Consider the following 24,073-nt stretch of genomic DNA (forward strand, 5'->3'; position numbering starts at 1 on the left):
CTCATTTTATTATTGTTTAGCTAATTAGAATGTGGTTATTAAATTTGGATGGATATTTAGTTGACATTTTGGTATATCTAGTCATTTATTATTTACTAATCATTTATTAATAAGTGATTGTTTGTTATTAAATAATTATAGAACTTTTAAAGACATGATCCTAATGAACATAAAAACATTAAGATTTTTTTTTTGTATGCAAAATATATTCCATAGACTTCAAAAGTCCCTCAATTATATATTGACCCCGCTAATGGCCTCTCCAGTTCACCGTTACCTCACTGTTCTCCTAAAATTCAGATTAGACAGTCAAAGAGGTAGTAGGTGAAAATATCTAGAGTACTTTTTGGAGTGGAAAAGTGACAAGCATTTGAGCTGAGGACATGAAAGACAAAACATTCAATTAAAATGTTTTTCTGAATTATTAAATATCATTTATTCAGGTTCACTTTTCTCACTCTTACATAGAATACAATCTGATCTACAAAAACATCAGGACGTGACATCAGACATTTGGACATTTTGGTCAAAAACATAAGATACCCAAAGAAAAAAACCCAAGTGGCTTGACTGTCATGTGTCATTTACTCTGTATGCTCCAAAAAAAAAAACCACAGAGACCCCAACACATCAGGACCACCTACCCACCCACCCCGCTGCTCATGTCATCCTTCCTTAAGTGTCCTCTCACTCATCACATCTTAAAGAGCCGTTTATCTGCCAGGCCAAGCACGCAACTGATCAGGCTTACACTCAGCACTTTATGCAGCCATTCATAAAGAGAACTCTGACACAAAAAACTTAAATAAAACAACAACTTAAAACTCAAGACAAACCAACTATGGTAGAAAAGAAGTGATTTGAGTTTGACGTGATGAAGAAAAATAAATCCTAATCCCAAGGAGGGGAGAAAAAGGAAAAAAAGTGCTATTTTTTTTTAGTTGAGTTTTGCATTAGCAGATTTGTAAGTCACATGAACCAACCATCGACAACGCAGGCCACTCCTCCAGCCCCACTGCAGACAAGACCCACTGAAGAGAATACAGAGTGGGGTAAGTACAGCTGAGTTTCTCGTCTCCATGGAGCTCTGCGTGACCTGGACACTACGCCCAGGACCGTGGATGAAAGGAGAGGTGGGCACCAGAGGAGAGTCGGGCGGCTGAAGGGCTGTAGTTGTTTTGGAGGCCAGCTGTATACTTGCTGTGATGAAAGCATGGCAGTGACAGCAGCGCCCCCTCAGGCAACATAGTGGTACTGGTTTGGAGTCTCCTTATCACGTTCCATGTAGTCTCTGTCTATGAGGGACTCGATCCGTTTCTTCAGATCGCCGGGCTGAGGAAAACAGAACAGGAAGCAGGTTCATGACCTTTGGATGTGTCGCTTGCAAGAAAGGCAAACACAGAGCTGACGTTTTGGAAGATGGGAAATGGGAATATATTTATCAAATGCAAAAAGGAAACACATGAGTAAATAAGTTTAGAGTTACTAATTAAAAAACCAAAGGACTTAACACAATAAAGAGACTGATCTCATAAAAGTGCGCTGTATGTCATGTCAGTTCTTACAGCATTTGACGCGCTATACGTACACGTTTTCGTCCATTCGCATGTTATTCAACGGCATTTGATTGCGTGTCAATTTACGCCAAGATTTCCCGTTCACATATCCGTAACCGCTAACCATTACTCTAACCCTAACCCTCAGTGCGTGGTTTTTGACACGGCGTGAATATACACGTGGAAAGCTTATAATGCGTACAGATAACACACCAATTAAAAGTGGCGTGTATATTTACTCAATTTCATGATATCACGTTGCAATAAACCGGCTGGTGCAGAAAGGGCAGAAGTACACTTACTCATTACTAACTTAATGAAGATCCTTAATGACCATTGAATAATTAAAATTAAATTCCATATTATTATTATTATTATTATTATTATTATTATTATTATTGAGACATCCGTAACATCTTTTCAAAAACCAGTTGGGTAGCCTCTTAAGCCCACTTGCCTCCAGTGCCAACAGTTCCATCTATGCTGCCATGGCAATGCTATGCTTGTAGCCATGTACACATTCTATACTTCCATGTAACCAGAAGAACATCAGCTAAATATTCAACAACACCAACTGTCAGACAACAGAACACAACCGAATAACAAGCACTTAAATGAGCAAATATCTAAAACAAATTAACAGTCTGAGACAAGCGTATGTCTTGAATAATTTCATAAAACAATGGACCAATGTGACAAACTTTGCAGCGCTAAGCTAATACTAAGCAGATCCAACAGTACAAGTATTATTTCTCTAGCGCTAAAACTCTTCGAACAAACCAAAGAACAAAAATAACCTGTTGCATTATGAAGCACTGATTTTGTATTTTGTCTTACCTTTGCTGTTTTTTGATCGTAACTTACCTATTGTTTAGTGCTACATTGAAATGATTTTGACCGGAAACAAATGGCCCAGGGTTTCACTTAAGTGTATTAGATTATTATTTTAGCTAAATCATCAACACTCAATAAACTAATTTGATGCAATAGTTTTGTTTTAGTTGACAGCTGAACAGATCGTTTCTTTCAAACTCCATGTACTGTTCAGAGTCCCCAGATGCCCATGTTTCACACTAAAATGCAAAGTAACATTGGTGGTAAAACACGCATATGACTTTTTGTCTAATCTGTCCCTTGTTTTAGGCGAGATGTCACTTTTGGTTCACAGCCCTAAGTGTGTGCATGTGAAGCTGTGATTGGTCACCTTGACAGGGAACTTGAGCTGGTTGTAGAGCTCCGACACCAGCAGGTTGTGACTTAGAGTCTTCCTCATCTTCATGATTCGAACCACGGCTGCGTCGATCTGATATTGCCTGTCCTGGAACACCCGCTCTGTGGTGCTTACCTGCTCCTCCACCTGAAAGGACAAGGAGTTCGCTACTTAAAAATCTGATTATATTTTGATTTGAAAAAAAATATTTAAGAAATAAAAAAATTAAGATGAGGGTTCGCAGTTTACTAATGCAGTTTTTTCAGGAACAATACTAATTACTGCTAATCAAAAAGACCAATGCACTAACAGTTGCACTAAAGAGAATCTATTAGTAAAAATTTAGCATAATAAACAAGTGAGCAAAGAACTGTTTAAGAATTATAATTTGAGAATGATTCACCAATATCTTAGAGTCCCTCACTTGCATTTCTAACAAATTTAACTGAATTAACAAAACAGCTTTCTGTTTTCTAAAGTAAATAAAGCAAAAATAAATGAGACTAGAATTTATACTGAAATTTGAGGCTAAATTAGAGCAACAGAGACAGGCGACTGCAAAAAGGTCTATTTATAGATGATTTTTATCACAGAGATAAAAAAAAAATATATAACCGGTTGTAAAAAAAATGTAAACGTCAGAGTGCATAACTGGTTGACCCCTAAAAAGTATGTTGCAAGAAGGCAGAATGCGTAATGATTCTGTTTTTACCGTCTCTTTCATTTGGATCTGGTTGATCTTGATGCGGAACAGTTTGTGTTTAAAATCATTGTTGAAATTGAAACGGTCTCCATCCTCCACATCTTTCCCCCGTGGGTTCTTGTTGAGGACTCGTGCTTTCCCACAGGCCAAGGACTGCAAAGTGCGCCTGAGTTCACCTTCCTCTGTACAAAATATATGACAAAGACACCGATACATACCATGTACCTTTGTTAAAAGTACAACATATCTGAGAAGAAAAAAGGATGTTTCACCTATGCCAGTAGCAGTACGAATCTCCTCTATGCTGAACTCTTCTCCCTCATTAAACATGAGCAGCACCAGCGTCTGGAAGAGCGAGACCTGCACCTCCTTCTTACCCTGCAAGAAGAAATAGTGGTTACAGGTACAGTTCAGATATCAGCAAATTTGTTCTATATGTACTTACTACTGGTCTCACCTCTTTAAACTCAGCCTTGAGCACAGCATGGCCCAGTGTGGGCTGCCACTGCAGCTTCCTCCCACTGTGCTTCCCCAGGTAAAACAGCTTAAACACCTCCTGGAGTTTTACCATCTACGCAAACATTAAGAAATGACGCAATATGTTAAATGTGAGTTGATGACAGATAACAAAACAATCCAAGCACCTTAAAAATCAAATCACAAAAGCTTGAAGTTCTTATTTCGCACAAAAGAACATATTTGTTAACAGCGGATGGCAGTTAATTATGATAAACACCCACCTCTGGGGGCAAGTGGACCTCCATGGGTGTGTACGAAGGCCAGTAGCCCATGGTGAGGATGTTGACTGTCAGTTCAATGTTGCTGGGCTCACTCTGATTCTGCATATACTGAAAAGTAAAATCAGAATCTTTACTCTTCAGTATCAGAGCACAGCCAGATGTACACAATATTGAAATTTCTGTATGACTATATGTGTATTTAATTGCAAAAGGATTGTAAAAACCTGTTTGAACTGGATCATGATGTCTTTGGACAGCTCCATGTCTTTGAACATCCCCTCTAGTTTACTGGTAAATGCTGCTCCACACTCTGGAGGACGTCAAACGATACACAAAATGTCATGAATGGCAACATCACATCCCTACATTTGCACTGCAAAAAAACAGTCAGGTTCCAGCAACTACTTATTTTAGTGCCACAGGGACAAAAATAACACCCTTATGATGCTGTGAGAGGAAGCATTAGTGTACTTCATATTACTAGTATTTTACCGTCTAAAATTTACAGAACATAATGTGCTTACATTGGTCAGAGTAGCCCAGGACAACTTGTAAACAACAAACATTTGTCCTATAATTAAGCCTGCCTATCAAACCATATTTCAATAAATCTGTGCAATAAACCATACACATACGTGGAATCTGTACACATGTCTAAAAACATAATTATATATGTAGATATGTGTATATAGGTGTACATATAAATATCTCCCCTATTCCACCTGTAATATATTCAACATGTACACAACAGCTGTAAATAGTATTTCTAGCTTTTTTTGATTTCTAAGTTAAAAGTTCTATATTTGATGTTGTGCTAACTGAATGCTCTTTTTTCTCTTGTGTGCTTTATTGTACTCCACTGTTGCTGCTTTAAATTAGGAATTTCCCCTTGTGCGACTAATAAAGAAATATCTTATTTCCATATTACAAAATTATTTTGAATAATTGTACCTATATTTCAAGTAATGACAAGTAATGACACTAATCGAGGCTCACCATGTTTGAGCTTGGACAGCATAGACTTTTCTGCATCAACTGAAGCACTTTTGCCGACCAACAGGCGCTTGGCCAAGTCTTTCTTGTAAAAAGCTTCAAACACGTCTTTTCCTGAGAGGAGAGAAGAGAAGATGGATCAAAAGTGTAAAAAAAAAACTTTGGAGTGGTTAGTAACACTCACTGTGAAAGCAAATACTATAACATCTTCATTTAACACACAATTTTACACATTTATGTCTGTACAGTCTGCTCATACAATAAACACACCGTGAATGAAACGAAAGATTATCATGATCTTGTCCAGGATTCTCTCTAGCTCCTCTTCTGTAGCCTCCTTGTTTCCTGCTCTCAACTTGGAATCAACATATTTAGCTGGGTAAAATAGAAAAATAAAAGACATAAAAAACACAATGAATTTTACCTCCAAAACATTTTTTGTGAATATGTACATGACTGTTGAATGATCAGGACCTACCAATAAGTTCAGCAGGTTTGTTGGGCCTCTTGTTGATAAAGGTCTCAAAGGCCTCCTTCATCGCATTGATGAAACCCTCATTTCGTGCAAAGCAGTTCTGTGCCACGTTGTCCATCTTGTCCTTGAAATCCAGCAGGTCTTGCACCATATCCTTGTCCTTTTCCGGTGTACATACAATCTCTCCACCGAAAGACTACAATCAACACCATTTACAACATGTTGTTTTTACAGACAGAAAAATAAACAATAAATGGACCTCATCACTTTCTGTGAGATTCATTTAAACTTTATGCATTTTGTGAGGTGTGTACCTTGATGTAATCCCTCCAGAATTGCAGCAGTGTGGGAAGTCCTCCCTTTACCTTACTAAAGAGCTGGTAAAGGAGAGCCAGCTCTGTGACACGATTCTCATCCAACAGAGTGCTCAGACCTGAAAATAAAATTGCACAAAGTATGGCATACTGCATGTGCATTTATCCAGGTTTTGGAAAAAAAAAAAAAAAAAAAAAATCTACATGTAAAGGTTTGTTCTTTACAACTATATCAAATCCACAATTAAAGGAAACAGTTGTGCAATACATTTCTAACTAAGTCCCTCTGATCTAGTACATTACAATAACAGCAATTTCAGTCGTATAACAGATAATCAAGCTTATTTAAAGGTATGTGCATACAAAAATAATTAAATGTTAGTCACAGTTTAAGCCATACCCTTTTGTAGTATTGCTGTCATATGTTCTCCTAATAACTGCTTCTCAACACAGCAAATAAGTGGTTTCCTGCAAAGTAACAAAGAGGAAATGACACAGTAGTGATGAGTACACTGTACAAATGCAATAACATTCAGTCTGTGCTTTGATGAACATGTCTGTAAATGCCCTCTCACATCCTAACTTTTTCACAGTGAGTCTTGCATCATCAGTGACACTGAAGTAAAAAAAAAAAAAATAATAGCACTGTGTTCATGTCATTACCACAAGAAGAAAAGCACCAACAAGTGTTGTAATAAATCTGTTGTAGACTCTGTTTGTCTTTTTTTTTAGGTTAGTACACAGGTTGAAAGTGAGTTAAATAATTTATTTTTTGGATATTATTCAACACAATGTTGTTATAAAATTATAAATAAAAAAGTAGCTGAAAATGAAAAAGGTCAAATGTATTTAATAGATTTACTGAGTGCTCTGGTCGAGGTAGCTCATGATACGATCATTCTCCTCTTCCAATCGACGAGCCACATGGTGCAGGTACTCAGGCACCTGTACACAGGCACATGATATACAACTCATTTATAAAAACAAAACATACTCTTGGAATCAATTTACCAATGAATAATGACCACAAGAGATGAGAACACTTTAATTATAAGCCCATATACAGTGGGTTTCACTCACATCTCTCTCCTGCATCAGGCGCTGTCCCTCTGCTGCATACAACCGATTGGTCTCAATCAAAAATTGTTCCTCAAATGAATCCTTGTAAACCTGACAAAAGTCAATCAGGGAGGTAAAGACACTGACTTATATCACACTCAGTCCATAAAGCAAGTGGGTCTGATAACAAAGTGATAAAATACCTGCAGGTCTGAGAGCATGCCCAGCAGACTCCTGAGTAGACTGCGATCTACAGTCTCACCATTCCGTTCAAGTTCTATCTGCTCCAAAATGCCATCTACTGTCCGCTTCTGAACGGCACTGTCACTCACAATGTGAATACGGAACAGTTCCAGCCCAGTGTCCCTGCAACATATGAAAAAAACCTTCAGCCTCCTCTGTATAACACATCTGAATGAACAAATTGCTTCAAATAAAACACAATTTTACCAGATAGAGGGGAGCAGGGAGTTCTGCAGCACATAGGTACGATCCAGGAAGAGAAAGATGCTACGGATCATTATCTGCAAGAGAGATAAACAAAAACCGTCAGTGTAGTAGTCGTTCATCAAAACAACAGTTGCATATCTGATGAGTCAAACTTTACAGTTTGCCTGCAGTGATCCTGCCAACAGCGATTCATCCTTTTCAGGAAGGAAAGGTTGTCCAAAGACTCTGTGAGTTCATTGTTAAGGAGAAGCATCCTGTTCATTCATTCCGTTTCATTCATTTAAAACAGTTTGGCATAAGCATACTACTACAGCTATTTGTAGGTAAATATCATCTGTACTTAAATTAGTATGTAAAACATGTCAAGCATCTTATGACCACCACATTCATTGTTTGTTAAACCCCAGTGTGAGATTTCAACATAAGAAGAACTCCATACCTTCTCATACGTAATTACAAAAGACCTTAAGTATGACAGCACAGCCCACACTTCATTAAAACAAGGCTAACCCTGCCATTACATTTAGGCTGCAACTACGTATTCAATCTATTTGTCTGATGATTATTTGTTTACTGTACAAAAGGCTATAAAAGTGAAAAACACCACCACCTAATTTCCTGACTTAGTAATTACCTCCTAACATGCTGCAGTTGTAATTACAGGAATTGAACAAAAACTTAATTGCATTTGGTTGTGATAGCTGAAAAGTACACATGCATCACCAACACCAGGTCTCACCATATCATCTGCACAGGTTTTCCCTTTACCTGACTGATGCATATAAAAGGATATTCTCTAAACTGGTGAATCTGAGCTTGAACGTGATCTTCACAGACTTGTCGTAGCTGTTTGTACAGTGTTGGGGAAACTTTATAGGAACACAGGTTTTCAACAGCCTTCAAGCAAAACAGAGGGGACAGAGACATGGAGGAGAAAGAAAAACAAGTTATAAATTTGTTAAAACTATATATATTTTGTTATGTGGAAATGCAACTGAGAATTTCCAGGCTATGCATATTAATGTCTAGTAATGCCACAGTAACAAGCAGAAGTTGGCTCTGGGCAACAGAAGATCTGTTCAAGTTCTTACAAGTTTAACAACATGCACTGAATGAAATGAAGATATACTGCAGAATGGAATGGAAAAATTATGGAATAGAATCAAGGATGAGATCATTAAACTGCAGATGTAAAAAAAAAAAAAAAGGTAACAAACTTGATAGAGCTCTTCCAGATTGTATTTGATAGAGGTGCTGTTCTGGATGGCTCCCACTGCATCACGTAGCTTCAGCCATGTGTCTTCAGTGTAGTTCTCTGCTAGTTTTGGCCTGTCTGTTGCAAAAAGCAAGCAATAATTAGAGTATGTTTACAACAGCTTACAACACAACTTGCTGAGATCATCTTTTCTGCTAATTTTGATCAAGTTTTATGCAGTATTCTGTAATACGAACATACATGTAACATATACAGTATGTACAATATGTAACATCGAATAATTTCCCCCTGGGATTAATAAATTAAACTGATTCTGATACATATTTTTATTTGTGAATTAAGTAAAAGAATTGATAATCAATTAGTGCTGACAATAAAATGCCAATGATCATCATCATATTACAAGTTTTTAACCATATAATTACATAATTACTTATTTATTTTTCTCAGAAATCAGCAGCTATGATAACTATCATGTAACGTAATATCTTGATAATCATAATAATTTCTTTTCTACAAGCCTATTAGTTTAAAATGTCAAATAAAACAGAATGTTTCAGTGTTGTTGTTGCTTTACTTAATTATAATTTCATGCATGTTATGATGATGGACAAATATTTTATCAAGGTAACAGTTTTAATGTCTTCTACCACGAACCCTAATAACTCTCTACTTTCTTCAACTGTTACACAGGAATACAAATCGTCATTAAAACTCATACAAAATACAGCTTTGACATTTATCATTATGATTATTGTTATCAACTGACATGACAATTTCTATTATGAATTTCTAACATGGTAACATATTGTCCTACCATAAGTCTATTTGACAAGCTAGTTTTACCATTAATTCACAAATCAAGGAATAATTTATTAACATATCTATAACTCTGTACTATGGAGAACTTTGTATGGGGCTGGAAAATTATTACATAAAAACTAGGACATCACAAACGCATTTTAGGTAAGCAAATAAAATCTGTCATGTGAACCCTCATAAGTACACACTAATCAGAGATAACTTGGCAGCAGTTCATTTGCTGCCAGAAAAGATAAACAACCAAGAGCAGTACAACTTTAGCCTGCATGGTCTGAAAGTTACTCTGTCGTGATACAATCATTAATGATAACCGATGCTGTTGCGATAGAAGAATCCCAGTGAAAATGATTATTAGTGACAGTACCTTTGAAATTTTTGATGACTAATTTCTTTGAAGCGCCTGTTTTGCCTGAGGCCACAGCGGAGGTCCTGGCCATCCCGTTGGTGTCCGTTATAGCGGAGAAGCTGGCTCTCTTGTCCTGTCGGGTGTCCTCTGCCATTATCAGATTAGCGCTTTGGCTTAACGCTGTATGGTTCAAGTGTTTTGCTAAGTTCAACGTTATACTGTTTAGTCGCTTGTTCACAGTCAGTAACTCTGCCTCTTTGTTGAACCCGTTGTCTTTGGTTGAGAGTACAAAGGTCCCAGTCTATTTAAAACGCATTTACATGTAAACACTGACTAACGTTAATTAAACAGAAAACATAACTACCACCAGCTAAGTAAACAGATAGCAAGCTAACAGTATGTTACCAGAAACTGCAGCTCACTTTAGCTACCAGTTTTCGTCTTCTTCACAGCACTTTAGCTTTAGCTTTAATGGCTACACCATGCCACTGTTCGCTACTTACAAATAATAAAGTGTTCAATTTTTGGATGTTGCAGTTGTAAACAAAAACATAAACGCGACATAGTTAGCGTTGGTATCACAGACCCATACAACTAATGGCTTTCTTTACCCACATAGCTAGCTAGCACAACAAAATGGCTTTTCTCAGACAGTTCAGTTGGACAGGTGCATCTTGGGTGAAAAGCAGTGGAGTTGCATTCACTGACAGACTGTACTTTTAGGATCTTTATTTAAAAAATAATGAAATGTGTTTCTTTTACATTGCTTTCAAAGCTTGTAATGTTTTGAAGAATTAGCAACCTTTATTTTAGGCTTTGTTAAATAAAAAAATGGTGGCCAGAGATTAATTGTTAGACCTAGTATTTATTTATAATATTTAATCATTTTGATGTAATTTTGAATTTGACTGCGTGTGTTTTAATTACTGTTTATTTGCTGTATTTTTGATACATTTATTTAAGTTACAAATGTGTAATATTATTATAATATATGACAGATAACAAATGTCTTCGTGGAATTAAGCTAAATATGAGTTTATGAGAGTCAGTATCAGATAGCTTGTCGACGTGTATCATAAACTACAGTGGCATATTTTAAGTAACGCTATGCTTTTTTTTAATATTGCCATTTGATTAAATAATCTAATTGTCTAAATAGCTTCTTGCCAAAATAAATCGAATTATCAAATTAATACTACACACACAAATAAAGTACTCAGTATGAGCAATGTGAAATGCTCCTATCCAAATTTTTGTTCCTGGATCTGAACGCAGCACTGTGTCACCTGCGAGCAGCAGGAGTTCAGTGAAAACGGGCGGCGTTTCAGACTAGACAGGAAGACCAAAACGATTCAAGCCATATTTCCCCCTGTCAGTGTTGTGCTGAGCCGGACAATATGCCTGTACTACTGCCTGTCCGTATGTATTCGTCATGGAACTTGGTTGTGGAGTAGGGTTCGCCTGTGAGTGGTGATCCCCGGCCTGCCGTCTCCAGTGCCGTCTGTAGCGGTAGGTTCTTGCTAACAGCTCCCAGGAAAACTAACGCTAGGGAGGGAGTTGGTGCGCAGAGCATCATCTCAAAGGAGGGGAGGCCGGTTGAAACTAAGGGCTTTTTCTTTGGACAGATTGTGGTAATGTAGCACTGCATTTTCGTGGATTATATTAACATTGATAAGCCATTCTTTAGCAGCATTTAAGATCCATAATAGCGATAATTAAGTGGCTAACATTGGCTGTACTATGAGCAAGCTCCTTGTGCTAATGTTAGCATGGCTGGGTGGCCCAATAACTAATCATTTAATGGACTAATTCGATCACGACATCCTTGCATGCTGAGTCTATTAAAGCCTTTTGATAAGTTATTACATCTCCAAACAAACTGGTGTTTATTAGCGAACTTTGTTTTGCTAGTTTCAGTTCGTTTAGCAGGCTAGCCAGCAACGTCATTAGCTAGCTGTTGCACCGCTACACTTCAGAGTATCTAATGTGACAGAATTGTTACAGATTTAATATCGCCCCCAGCTTAACTGATCACCGATAATTTCTTATTCTGATCACTGAAAAGGTTTCAGTATTTTACACTGGTGGCGAAGTTGCATTGTCTAAACGCACACAGTCCTATAAAAATAACAGAAAGTGACACTATCCTTCACATTTTTCACATTTCTGAGTTTAAATGTGATTGTGGACATAGTAGAAAATGAAGTGTATTTTAGTCTCTCTTGTGGCACTGATAAAGGTACGGTAGGATACGTGTTCACTGACCACAAACACAGCTATCTGCTCTGCTCAGGTTGTATCACAGTAGTCTCTCATGTACCATTTCATTTTCTGATTGATTATTGATCTATAAAGTCGAAAAGGAGTCTCGAAATGAGCATTGCAATACTCCAAAGGCTAGTGAGCTCTTGAAATTGATTGTTTAGTCAAACTAGTGCGTTACTGAAAATTCACTATTGGAATCAACATCTTCATGGTGTATATCTCCAGAGTATGATCTAAATGAGGGATACACCCATGCCTATCTTTCTGTATTAAGTAATAATGCCAGTATATTAATAATACAGTACATGCTTGTCAGTAAACTGGCATATTGATGTCCTCTGTTTCCAGTTGTGTTCATGCTTGAATGTTTTTTCTCTTCTAGTGTAGATGCCGTGGCCGAGATGAGTGTGAAGGCTTTTGAGCTAGTCCCCGCTGTGGAGCGAGATCTCCTCATGGGGGACAAGGCTCGCATCAACATCGAATGCATAGAATGCTGTGGAAAACACTTGTATGTAGGCACCAATGACTGCTTCATCCACCACTTCTTACTAGATGAGGTCACTTCTGCAAAAGGGAAACTCAGCTACTCTGCTCAGAAGCTGCTGCACAAATACTTGGGCCTCAAGAAACCAGTCGCTGAGCTGCGGGCTGCCTCGGCTTTGGAGCGTTTGATAGTACTTTGCGATGGAGTAGTGTTCCTTGTTGACATGGTGACCCTGGAGACTGTGCCCTCTGCGGCAGGGGGAGGAGCCAAGATCAGAGGTGTGATTGCATTCTGCATAAATGAAAACCCTGTAAATGGTGACCCCTTCTGTGTGGAAATGGGCGTGCTCTCCTCCAAAAGGCGGACGGTTCAGATTTTTATGGTTTACGAGGACAGGGTGCAGCTGGTCAAAGAGGTGAGCACACCTGAGCAGCCTTGTGCGGTCAGTCTTGATGGTTACTTCTTGTGCCTGGCCCTTGCTACACAATACATGATCTTAAACTACAACACCGGAGCCCACCAAGACCTCTTCCCTTACAACAGTGAGGAGAGGAGACCGATAGTGAAAAGGATCGGAAGGGAGGAGTTTCTCTTGGCAGCACCTGGTGGTCTTGGTAAGTTGGTATGAAATGCCAAGACTGGCACTGTAAAACTTCATTCACCTTCTGACACTCAGAAATGTTCTCTTAAAAAGAACTGTTGTGAAAAATGGTTTGTGTTATTTTTTTGAGGAAGCAAATGATAAAATTGCATCTTCCCACTACTCTTGATTTATTTTAGAGTGAATTATTGTTTGGTTTCTTTCCTCCTCTATCATCATACAGTGAATATGTTTGTGTTGCTGTGCAAACTACACCTTTGATAAAACTTTTTTTTTTTTTTTTTTTTTTTTTTACTATTTACTAACATTTTAAAGACCAAATAGTTAATCAATAATCAGTCAAAACAATCAGCTGCAGCCTTACGACTGTTTCCCTTCAGTTAGAGCTCTGTTCTTAAACCATGTGCTTCAGGGTTAGAATTTTGAAGAATTCTGAGTATATCATTAGCTTTGGTTTTTGTTTAGTTTGGTATTTGGTCTGAGTTTAGTCTTAGTTTGTACTAGGAGGGAAGCCTTAATTTGTTGAAGCTGAGAAAGTTACAAAAAATGCTTGACACCAAATATGATTTACAAAACCATTGTTTATTAAGAATGAATATTGATTAAAATTGTTCAGTGCCATTTTTCTCTTCTTTACCATTATCTTTTTCATTTATTTACTTACCTGTAGACCAGGGGTCTCAAACATGCGGCCTGCCAAATGTTCCAATCCGGCCCGTGGGATGAATTTGCAAAGTGCAAAAGTTCCACAGTCAAGGCTGTTGAACTCATTGTAGTTCAGGTTCCACATACAGACCAATACGATATCAAGTAAAATACTAGCATGATAACATGCTAAAATGACTCCATATTTTCTTCTTGGTTTGATGTGAAAAAAAAAAAATTACATTATGCCAATAAATAATACTTACTTCAAATATTTGTCTTTGTTTTAGTGCAAAAACTAACAGGAAATTTTTGAAAATATTTACGTTTACAAACTATCCTGTAACAATAAAATATGAATAACCTGAACAAATGTGAACAACCTGAAATGTCTGAAGAAAATTAAGCCCAATTTTAACAATTTTCAGCCTGTTACTAAGTGTTTAGTGTCTTTGTAGATCCGATCCATAATGCATATGTATTAATGGTAAGTTCAGGCATGATATCGTTAAAATTGCACTTATTTTTCTCAAGAAATTTCAGTTTTTCAGGTTATTCACATCTTTTTTGTTTGGATAGTTTATAAAAGAAAGTATTTTCATAATTTAATGTTTTGGTTTTTTTTTTGCAATAAAACAAAGACAAAAATTTGGAGTTGTCATTATTCATAGGTAATTATGCTATTATTTTACTGGTCCAGCCTACTTGAGATCAAATCAGGCTGAATGTGGCCCCTGAAAGCAAATGAGTTTGAGACCCCTGCTACATACCTTTATTGTTTTTTTAGTTTCTGTGTTACTGAAAACTGACATTTTTACTTTTATTATAAACACAATTAATCTATCACTGCTGTTGATGTTGACCATGAAAATCCAGATGCCCTCACACAGTTTTTTCCCTGTGTTCTCTAGGGATGTTTGCCAATGCCGAAGGTGTATCTCAGCGAGCTCCAGTCAACTGGTCTGAGAGTGTGATTGGTGCTGCTGTGTGCTTTCCTTATGTCGTGGCTCTAGATGAGAGCTTCATTACGATCCACAGTATGCTGGATCAGCAGCTGAAACAGACACTTTCATTCAGGGATGGACACATTCTACAAGACTTTGAAGGTATCCTTAAACAACTGTCACACTAGACAAACTCTTTACACCACATATTACAAAACACATCAGCGTGGTTATCTGAGATTGAGTTTTAACCGGTGAGTTTGACGTGTTGTAGGAAAGGTCATCCTGGCGTCCACTAAAGCCGTGTACGTCCTGGTACCCTTACCACTGGAGAGACAGATCCAGGATTTACTGGTCAGTCACAGAGTGGAAGAAGCACTCATTCTCACTGAGGGAGCGCAGAGAAATATTCCCAAAGAAAAGTTTCAGGTAACAATGTTTTATTGTAACTTTTGTAACTTTGTGGATAAATATTTAAGTGTGATTCTTTTGCTATACACCAGTAATCATAATAATCTATAAATCTGTCCCATTAATGTATTTCCATTTTTTTTCATGCTCAGATTTTGCACAAAAGGATCCTCCAGCAGGCAGGTTTCATACAGTTTGGACAACTTCAGTTTCTAGAAGCAAAAGAACACTTCAGGTAAGTTTTTGTTCTCTATTAGTTTGAGTTGTTCCCCTCTATGTTTGAGTCAAAACCACTGTTGTGTATAACATCAGGTCATTCTGATCATGTGGTTTTGGGTTATTTCATATCAAGTTCCCTAGCCTTCCCAAATTAGGTTTTTCTTGCAAAAAAAAAAAAGGTTAACTTTTCTATTAAGTTCACTTGACCTTGCAAAATCCTAAAGCTCCATTCTAATAAAAAATAGTTTAGAAGCACTATTTCATTACTGTGTCATCCAAGCTTCATCAATGTCATTTTTTTAATGGATTAAGTAAAAGTTTGTCAAGGAGGCTCTTAAAAAAAATGTTCAACATGTAAACATGGAAATTGTAGTGTTTCATCTCCACTATTCAGTTTCTCACAAATTTTGATTCTGTGTATTTATGGTGTTCTGACAGATTTAGACGATGCTTTTTTTTTTTTTTTTTCCCAAGAACAATTTTTTGAATGAATCATAAGCATATAGAATGGAATGTCTGTGGTGTAGGTTAAAGGAAGTGAAGCAATGTGTGAATGTTGTTGGTGTGCAAAATGATCTTAACAAAAACTGCAGCTTTTGGTTTAATCTAAATCTGTCTGTGGACCCTTTGTGTTTTTGCCATCTAATGCATGTAGCTCATTTCCTGTTGTCAGATTTATGAGACATCCCCTCCCCCCGAAGGGGAGGCAAGGGGTATTGTTTTTGGTTTGGTTTGTTTCTATATTAACACTCTAGCAGCAACACTATTGCTTGAATTCATACCAAATTTGTTTTATAGATTGCCAGTAACCCAGAATAGATGTGATTACAATTTGGGAAAAGTAAATCAAAGTTCAAATTTTGAATGAATTTTTTACATCTTTGTTCTTCTCCCATTTACTTATAATGGGCAAGATTTCACATGTTTATAAAAACATCAATTTTGTTTCAATTTACTTCAAACTTGGCTCATAAATAGAGGCAACTGATATACTGACACCAGCACAAGCATAGACATGATGACATCAGCTGGTGTGATGCCAAAATAAGCTACAATACATGCAAGGGGCGGGGTTTGTTGTGCCTGGCACCACTTGTTATGACTCTGTTGATGTGTGAGCTACTTCACTGATTTCTTATTCCTCTACCGTCAGACTTCTAGTTCTTGATTGCTGTGCTCATGTGCAGTTTTACCTTTATTTATTGTTTACAGAAAGGGTCAGCTGGATGTTCGGGAGCTGATATCTCTCTACCCGTTGTTACTGCCAGCTTCCTCTTCATTCACACGCTGCCATCCTCCACTCCATGAGTTTGCAGATCTCAACCACCTGGCACAGGGAGATCAGGAAAAAGTATTGCGATGCAAGAAATTTCTCATCAGTTATTTAGGAGAGGTAAAAGGGAGATGTTGCTTTTCTTATTTAGAATTTACAGAGGATTTAGCTCTCATAATTTAATGATTATATTTATACAAATGTATTTCCATCTCCACTCACAGGTACGAAGCACAGAGGTGGCAAACGGCTGCAGGGAGGATGTTGACACTGCACTGTTGAAGCTGTACGCAGAGCAGGATCACGACAGCCTTCTAGACCTGCTAGCCACAGACAATTCCTGCCTCCTAGCAGACAGCGTCCCGTGGCTTGAGAAATATCACAAGTGTGTATATTACTATCAATGCAAAAAAACAAGTCACTGTGTAAGCTCTGTTTTGTTGGCTGATGTTTTTTTTAAATGATGTAATTGCTTTTTAAAGAGTAATGAATCAAAATTGAAAACATCCTCTACATTTGATACCATGTTTAGAACTGTATTCATTACCAGACAAACAGACAAAGTCATGGACACTGGGGGATCACTTCAATTTCCATTAATTACTGCATTCACAAAATGAGAAAGTTCCTGGAGGGACTGAATAAGATGAGGCTTTGTTGGGTAAATACACTGTCCCTCAGTTAATTTCCACCTGGGCACGGGTTTAAATACTCCATCCAGATAAGACACGGCAGTTTAATTACTTCATCTGCAAACATCTTGAGGGAGATGATTTGTTTCATGACGTCTTTTTTTCCCCTCCCTTTCACGTAGATATTTTGCACTAGGGCTGCTTTATCATTACAACGGCCAGGATTCATCTGCACTCCAGGTACGTACATGGAAACTAAATTTTTATCTGGAAGAGGTAACACCTATGCAAGGTTTTCATACTGAATGCACACTTTTTCTGTTTTCCTCTGACAGTTGTGGATTCGTGTAGCAGACGGGGATCTGCAGGACTCTACAAGATCTGACCTATACGAGTACATTGTGGACTTTCTTTCCTCCTGTTCTAATCTGGATCTCGTGTGGAAGTATGCAGACTGGGCTTTACGGAAGGATCCCACTGTATGTTCTCAAGACCTGGAATTATTTTAAAACTGTAACTTCACTTCTCAAGTACATGTTCAATCTGAGAGCAACCACTTCTCTTATTTTCTCTTCATCTGTTAAATTCATCTATAGTGTCTTGTGTGAATTGTGCTTGTTGTATTAAATACTTCATGTTTGATATCTGGTGTGAAAGGGAAGAGCTCCACTGGTAACCCAGCCTTTCTTTATCCACCATAGATAGGTGTCTGCATCTTTACGAAGAGGCCTGCCACTAAAGAGCTGCCAGAATTGAACCCTGATGATGTTATTGGTTATCTGGGAAAACACAAGCAGGCGCTGCTCCTCTACCTGGAACACCTGGTTTTGGACCGACAGATACAGGTACAGGAAACGGATACAATCTCTGCTCAGCCAGACTGTCTGTTATTCATTAAGACAGTGAATGCTGATGCTGATCGTACACGTAACCTTCTTCTTTTAAGGTAACAAGCACAGTGAAAGGAATTTTCCTGCAGTATCAGTTCTCCTCTTTATTAGGTTACAGTATCAGGTTCCCTCTGGTTTCCCACCTCAGCGCTGCCTTCCAGTTATGGCTTTGAAGCTATTGTACTGGATCTTTCTGTGTCAACTCAACTATGACCTCCCAGTTCATGCCGTGGATTTGCTTCTAAAAATGTATGTCAGAGCTTCTTTTAAGTTCATGGGACCGTGCAAAATTCTAGAGCTGTAACCCCTTTTACTCCTTTAGTTCTGATGTCAGACTTCAAAGCTCAGTTGCATTTGGTGAACTGTTTTATTAATGGGAAAGTGCTAATATTTGCACTATAGACAAACTTTGAAAGAAATGTTTCTTCCTCACTCGGTAATTCTTTGGAATGAGCTTGTTTTACTTATCTTTCGCTTGCTGTAGGTTAACACTCAGTGGATTTATGTCATTGATGGAATGTTGAGTGCATGCAAGATACAAATTTCAATCCAATCTGGTGGAAAAATAAGCTATTGGGGAAGCTTAGACACATACTTTTATATTTCTCTAAGATTCAAAATTCCCAACTAAAAACCAACTTGGAGTGAAGCTGAGGGATTTTGTGAGGTCCAATGATATTAATAGAAGAATTTGACTCCATGACAAGAACTGGGAGGGCTACATCAGTGGGTTATTGTAAAGTATAAACACCTGGAACAGTTTTCACTCTGGTGTTCAACCTCAGTAATGCCTTCATGTTGTGCCCTGTAATACTGCTTTGAAACTGTTGTACTACAAATTTAAGAAAACCTATCAAAAGTCCATATTGTGAAATTCTTTTATTGTCTTGTGGCATATTTCCAGAAGGAGACGTTTCACACGCACCTGGCTGTGTTGTACGTGGAGAGGGTCTTATCACTACTGTCAGAGTCACCGACAGATGACGAGCAGCTGACAAAAGCTAGAGAGAGGCTTCAAGCTATGCTCAGGGAGTCCAACCTATACCGTGTACAGTATCTTTTAGGTGAGGTACATGTCTGTTGACTGAATATAGGAATGTAATTATTCTCGGGTCTGATACTACTACTTGCCTGTAAATTTTAAATAAGTAACATGTTGTAAGGCGTGCTTAAGGGAATGGAATCCTTTATCAGTCTTGACCCTTAAAGTTTTAATTCCTCTGCTTTGTTTAGGTAAAATGGAGAACTGTGAACATTTGCTGCTAGAGCGTGCAACACTACATGGAAAACTGGAGGAGAATGAGAAAGCACTCCACATACTAGTGCACAAACTCAGAGACTTCCCGTCTGCTGAGGCCTTCTGTATATGGGCCTCCTCACGTCGGGATTCTGCTTACAGGCAGCAGCTCTTTCATCTTCTCCTCGGGGTGTATCTTGATGGTAGCCTCCCTGGACAATCCCAGATTGCAGCAGGCGGCGGCAGTGGAGAGCTAGAAATGGCAGCAGTGGACCTTCTGAATCGGCACGGGGAGGTGTTCGACGCTGTTCGGGTACTGAGGATGCTCCCTGAAGGCTGGTCTCTGCAGCTGCTCAGGCCCTTTCTGGGTCGAGCCGTTAGGGCCAGTATGCATGCCTGCCGCACCTCCCAGATCGCTCTGGGTTTAGCCCACTCGGAAAACCTTCAGCTGCTGCATGACAGGGTATGAAACGGAGCAGAATATGTGTTTCTGTTCTATTCTAGTGACTGCATCGAATTGTTTATTGTACCTGCCATTATATGACTTCTCATCATAGCTCATATCATACAGAAAAAGCCTCACCAGTCATATCAGAATCAGTGTTTTCAGCACCATTAGAAGACACACCACTGCCACCACTCTGGAGAGAAAACATAACATTAGCCCACAGAAGTATGTTTTTATTTTTCCTCAGAAAAGAAGCCCCTTAACAAATCTGATAATTGTTTTCAAAGAGCACTTTTGTTACGTGTCTTTGAGCTACTACGCAATAATATAGTTTAAAATGATGCAAAATTGCATAGTTTTTAATCAGACAACAAAAAGAAACATCCTAGGATCTAAACTCTCCACAAACCTACTGAAAATCTTCAAAATTACCATAACCATACAATCTATTATCCTCTTTTGTCAAAAATATTAAAATATAGGCTGACAAAAGAAAAGTTTTTGAAATAAAAATAAAGTTGATACGAGTACACTTCACACCTTGTACAGGTATGTCCACAGACACACACCACTACATGCTCTGACTTGTAATGAGTAACAGGTCTGAGCTGTTTTAACTAGACATGTATTGGTGTAAACAATGGTTCTGGTGCTTTTGTTTTAAGGAGTTTGGTCTATAAAGAAGGTTGTTCTTTGGAACATTTCGACCACGTTTTTAGAAAATCTTTGAGGTTGAACTATTGGCATTTCAGCTGCTGATTTGAAAATGCATAATATATCACTTAAAAGTTCATGAATTGACCATTAACTGTTTGTGGAGATGATTCCATGACAAAGGGAACTGATCTTTTTATATACCTACTTGTGTATCTTTTGTTGTTCAGTGTAATAGATAGATAGATAGATAGATAGATACTTTATTAATCTCGAGGGAAATTCAATATGCATCATATTACAGCATAACTTCATTATAATTGTGTACTCTTGTGTATTTTTCTCACAGTTGAAAGAGCGGAAGAAGCCAGTCGTTGTGTCAGCAAAGAAGGGATGCCACCTGTGCCACAACACCTTCAGTGAGCCTGATGTGGTGTGCCTTCCGGGGGGAGTGCCTGTCCATACTCACTGTGTTGCCCAGAGAGTAAGAGACTCTCCCACAAAGAGACAGTTAACTAATAGAAGTAACCATACGTGAGACTTCACTCTCTACTCTTTCATGTGAGAGGCACCAAACTAAAGCAGGACAGGCTGAGTTTTTGGATGACTACAGACTGTAGGAATCACAAAAAGCACACAACACCCTATCGCTGTTGTAAGAATCTACTTGAAAGTAATGAGAAACACAAAGAGAAAGATGCTGAAAGTGTGCGATTGAGGGCATGGGAGAAACAGAGGATTTCAGCTGTTTATTCCTGCGCTGCAAATATACCATACTTTCAGACTGCAAGTTTTAATCAAGAGGGGAAAAAAATCCGTCACTCTGCCCTTTATCACTTTAAACTGAGAGTAAATGAATGATTGCCCCATCTGGTGGTTCACTAATGTTCCCATCCTTGCTTAAACGGTTTTCAACTGGAATTTGAGAAACAGCTTTGGACTATGAGACATACCATATTTGATCCCTGTTGCAAATGTTTCTGATGCATGAACATAATATCCACTCTTACAGTTCTGGTCTGATAAAGTCACATGGAGATTGTACTAGTGTGGCCTTAACCTGCACATTGCAGTGTTTGGTTTTAATGTGAAGACGTACAAGTTGAAAGGCAGTCTTTTATGTCCACACTTCACTCTGACATTTGGTCTCACTGCTTTGTGTCCCCTCAGCAATGGATGTTGTATTTACAGTATTTCTGTCATTCACTGGTAACAATTTTTAACTAAGGCCACTGGCTTTGAGTGTTTGGTTATTAAAGTTCAGTGTATCATATGAGGAGCAACAACAGAATAATCCCTATGTGAACTGTTACATTTCCCCACTTGTCATGATTAAACGCAACTGGGAACAAATCACTACTCAGACTGTACCATGAATTGCCAGATTGGCCCTTGCACAAATGAAATAATCTTCACTGATGATATTTCAGTCGACTCGCAGTTTAACATTTCAGCAAATGTACTGGCAGAGTCATACAGTATGCTGCAGATATGTGAAGTATCACGAGCTCATGTGAAATCAAACTGCATACATTTTATCTGCTTTTGAGTCACAAATGAAATAAATCAAGAAGGATCTTCACTGCCACTGACCATCACACATCCATGTGGTTTGTTTGTTGCAGAACACACTGTTATGTAGATGCAATGAATCCTGTTCCTCCTTCACAGGCATAACGAGATGTAAAACACGAATGAACACAAGATGGCGCTCATTTGTGACACTTGAAATTGTCCACCGGTGAAACACTATATGGGGACAGTGACGACTGTTGTAGTGTTCAGGTTTATTCTACTGAATGCCTTGATAATCTTTTTAGATAACTGAAAATTGAGCTAGTCTAAACCATACCTACTTCTGATGTATTCATCAAAGTTTTATCAAACAAAATTAAATAAACTAAATTTAAAACAAATCAAAAAAGTTTTGATATTGTGCATCATACACCCAATATTTAAAAATGATCCTGAAATGGGCTTTGCAGCTGTTACAGTTCTGATTTTTAAACCCCATCAGACAACCCTCTGAACACAGGAGGAAGCACTAACTGGTTTTATTTCACCAAATTTTCAAAGTTCCATGTGTGTTACAGAATAAGAAACTGCTGCTTTGATCTCATAAATGTTCTTAAATTAATGGATTAGCTGGAATTCAGTTGAATAATTGAGAGTCAAAATGAAACCAAATACGGTTTGTTAAGCTGCTCTGGACAAAATACTTTTTAAAGGTTAACATGTTCTGTATCTGGTTGTCTTAACACTTTTTATTACATTTGTCCAAAAACTGTGTTGTTGGCTGTTTCTCACAAAAACTATACATGACACACTGACCATAAAATTACAACCTTTCTTTCTTCCACATCCTCCTCAAAGTCTGCAAGAAACAACTAAAGTGAGTAACAACTTTCAGAGCTAAACAATGTGTCTCTCATATTGTCTATATTTATCACATTTGAATGTGTCCTCTTTTATGTCTGTGGTGGGTTTTGCCTGTTCCTCTGATGCCTGTACTGTTGATGCTAGCCTTCTTTACTTGCAACCCGTTTCTGCAAATATTATTTTTCTAGCAAGGACAACACAAAATTATATCACTTTCAGTGACAGACATCCATATAGCCTAATGCACATCATATTTCTGTCTGAAAATAAAGTGAAGCTTGCTTTAAACTAAGGCCTCCTAACCATAACCTAAAATGATTTAAAATAGTTAAACAGTTGTGTGGGGAAAATGCTATTGTATTTTTAAATATATGTAAACTGGTATGTATATATTGCATTTGTACCTATTTGTTGCTTTCTTAATCAATGCCAATGTGGATGGAGTGTACAAACTGTAAATCCGTCCCATTTTAATAAACATGAAATAATATTAACTTACTGAGTCTCAGTTTCAACCTTTACATCTAACACTTAATCATGAATAATTCATTTGTGGTTTGTTGTTTGTCAGTCTCATACAGTATGAGATGAATCTGCACTTGTAGACTATTGTATCCTTTTTAAAGGATCATTGCTTCTATCAAACAGCCCTTTAACTGAAATGCAGTTTTATGCTGTGCTCGTAGTTTCCAGACTGACCTTCAACATCATTCTTCATTTATATCTTACTTGTCAGTCAGAAAATTGGGGTTATGTTAATTTACAATTAAACTTGTGTGTTTATTATTTTTAGGAAAGTGAACATCTACTTTCTTTTGCTTCACATTTGTACACTCTGGTGGCTACAAGTCACGTTTATGAGAAATGATTATTTTATTATAAACATCCAACGTAACTCTCGCGTGATTACAATATGAACTCCCTCCACTTCGTTGTTATGGCAAGTAGCGGCGAATTCTTGCTGTTAAGAAAGGTTTTCGCGACCAAGTTTTTGTAGGCTAATTTCTTGGAGTACGGTTACCTTATAACCGTCTATGAATATATATAATTCCTTTCTCTTGCCGTAAAAAGAAGCTGAGAAACAACAGAAATGATTAACCTGGATCA

General features: G+C 37.8%; 2 protein-coding genes across 5 annotated transcripts; one reads left to right on the top strand and one right to left on the bottom strand.

The window, feature by feature from the left end:
• Window positions 1-417: 417 nt before the first annotated feature.
• Window positions 418-10,532, bottom strand: cul4a (cullin 4A). The gene is made up of 20 exons (XM_030161044.1): window positions 9,903-10,532; window positions 8,718-8,833; window positions 8,294-8,397; window positions 7,658-7,727; window positions 7,501-7,574; window positions 7,254-7,416; window positions 7,072-7,161; window positions 6,854-6,936; window positions 6,392-6,459; window positions 5,992-6,110; window positions 5,681-5,873; window positions 5,473-5,577; window positions 5,206-5,316; window positions 4,434-4,519; window positions 4,210-4,317; window positions 3,927-4,040; window positions 3,742-3,847; window positions 3,479-3,651; window positions 2,761-2,913; window positions 418-1,332 (listed from the first exon to the last, which is right to left on the bottom strand). The coding sequence occupies exons 1-20, from the start codon at window positions 10,036-10,038 to the stop codon at window positions 1,237-1,239; spliced, it is 2,268 nt and encodes a 755-aa protein (XP_030016904.1). The 5' UTR covers window positions 10,039-10,532; the 3' UTR covers window positions 418-1,236.
• Window positions 10,533-11,136: 604 nt separating this feature from the next.
• On the top strand, window positions 11,137-23,464 carry tgfbrap1 (transforming growth factor, beta receptor associated protein 1). Of its 4 annotated transcripts, none has more exons than XM_030161009.1 (13): window positions 11,137-11,393; window positions 12,532-13,247; window positions 14,791-14,985; window positions 15,098-15,252; window positions 15,387-15,469; window positions 16,666-16,846; window positions 16,951-17,111; window positions 17,541-17,598; window positions 17,694-17,837; window positions 18,060-18,203; window positions 19,153-19,312; window positions 19,482-19,948; window positions 20,937-23,464. In XM_030161009.1, the coding sequence occupies exons 2-13, from the start codon at window positions 12,551-12,553 to the stop codon at window positions 21,123-21,125; spliced, it is 2,634 nt and encodes an 877-aa protein (XP_030016869.1). In that variant the 5' UTR covers window positions 11,137-11,393; window positions 12,532-12,550; the 3' UTR covers window positions 21,126-23,464. The 4 variants fall into 4 exon arrangements, with proteins under 4 accessions (XP_030016869.1, XP_030016877.1, XP_030016886.1 ...); XM_030161017.1 differs by having other exon boundaries at window positions 12,537-13,247; XM_030161026.1 differs by lacking the exon at window positions 11,137-11,393 and adding an exon at window positions 11,426-11,515.
• The last annotated feature ends 609 nt before the right edge of the window (window positions 23,465-24,073 follow it).

Source organism: Sphaeramia orbicularis, chromosome 3, assembly GCF_902148855.1.
Source record: "Sphaeramia orbicularis chromosome 3, fSphaOr1.1, whole genome shotgun sequence".
Taxonomy (NCBI): Eukaryota; Metazoa; Chordata; class Actinopteri; order Kurtiformes; family Apogonidae; genus Sphaeramia; species Sphaeramia orbicularis.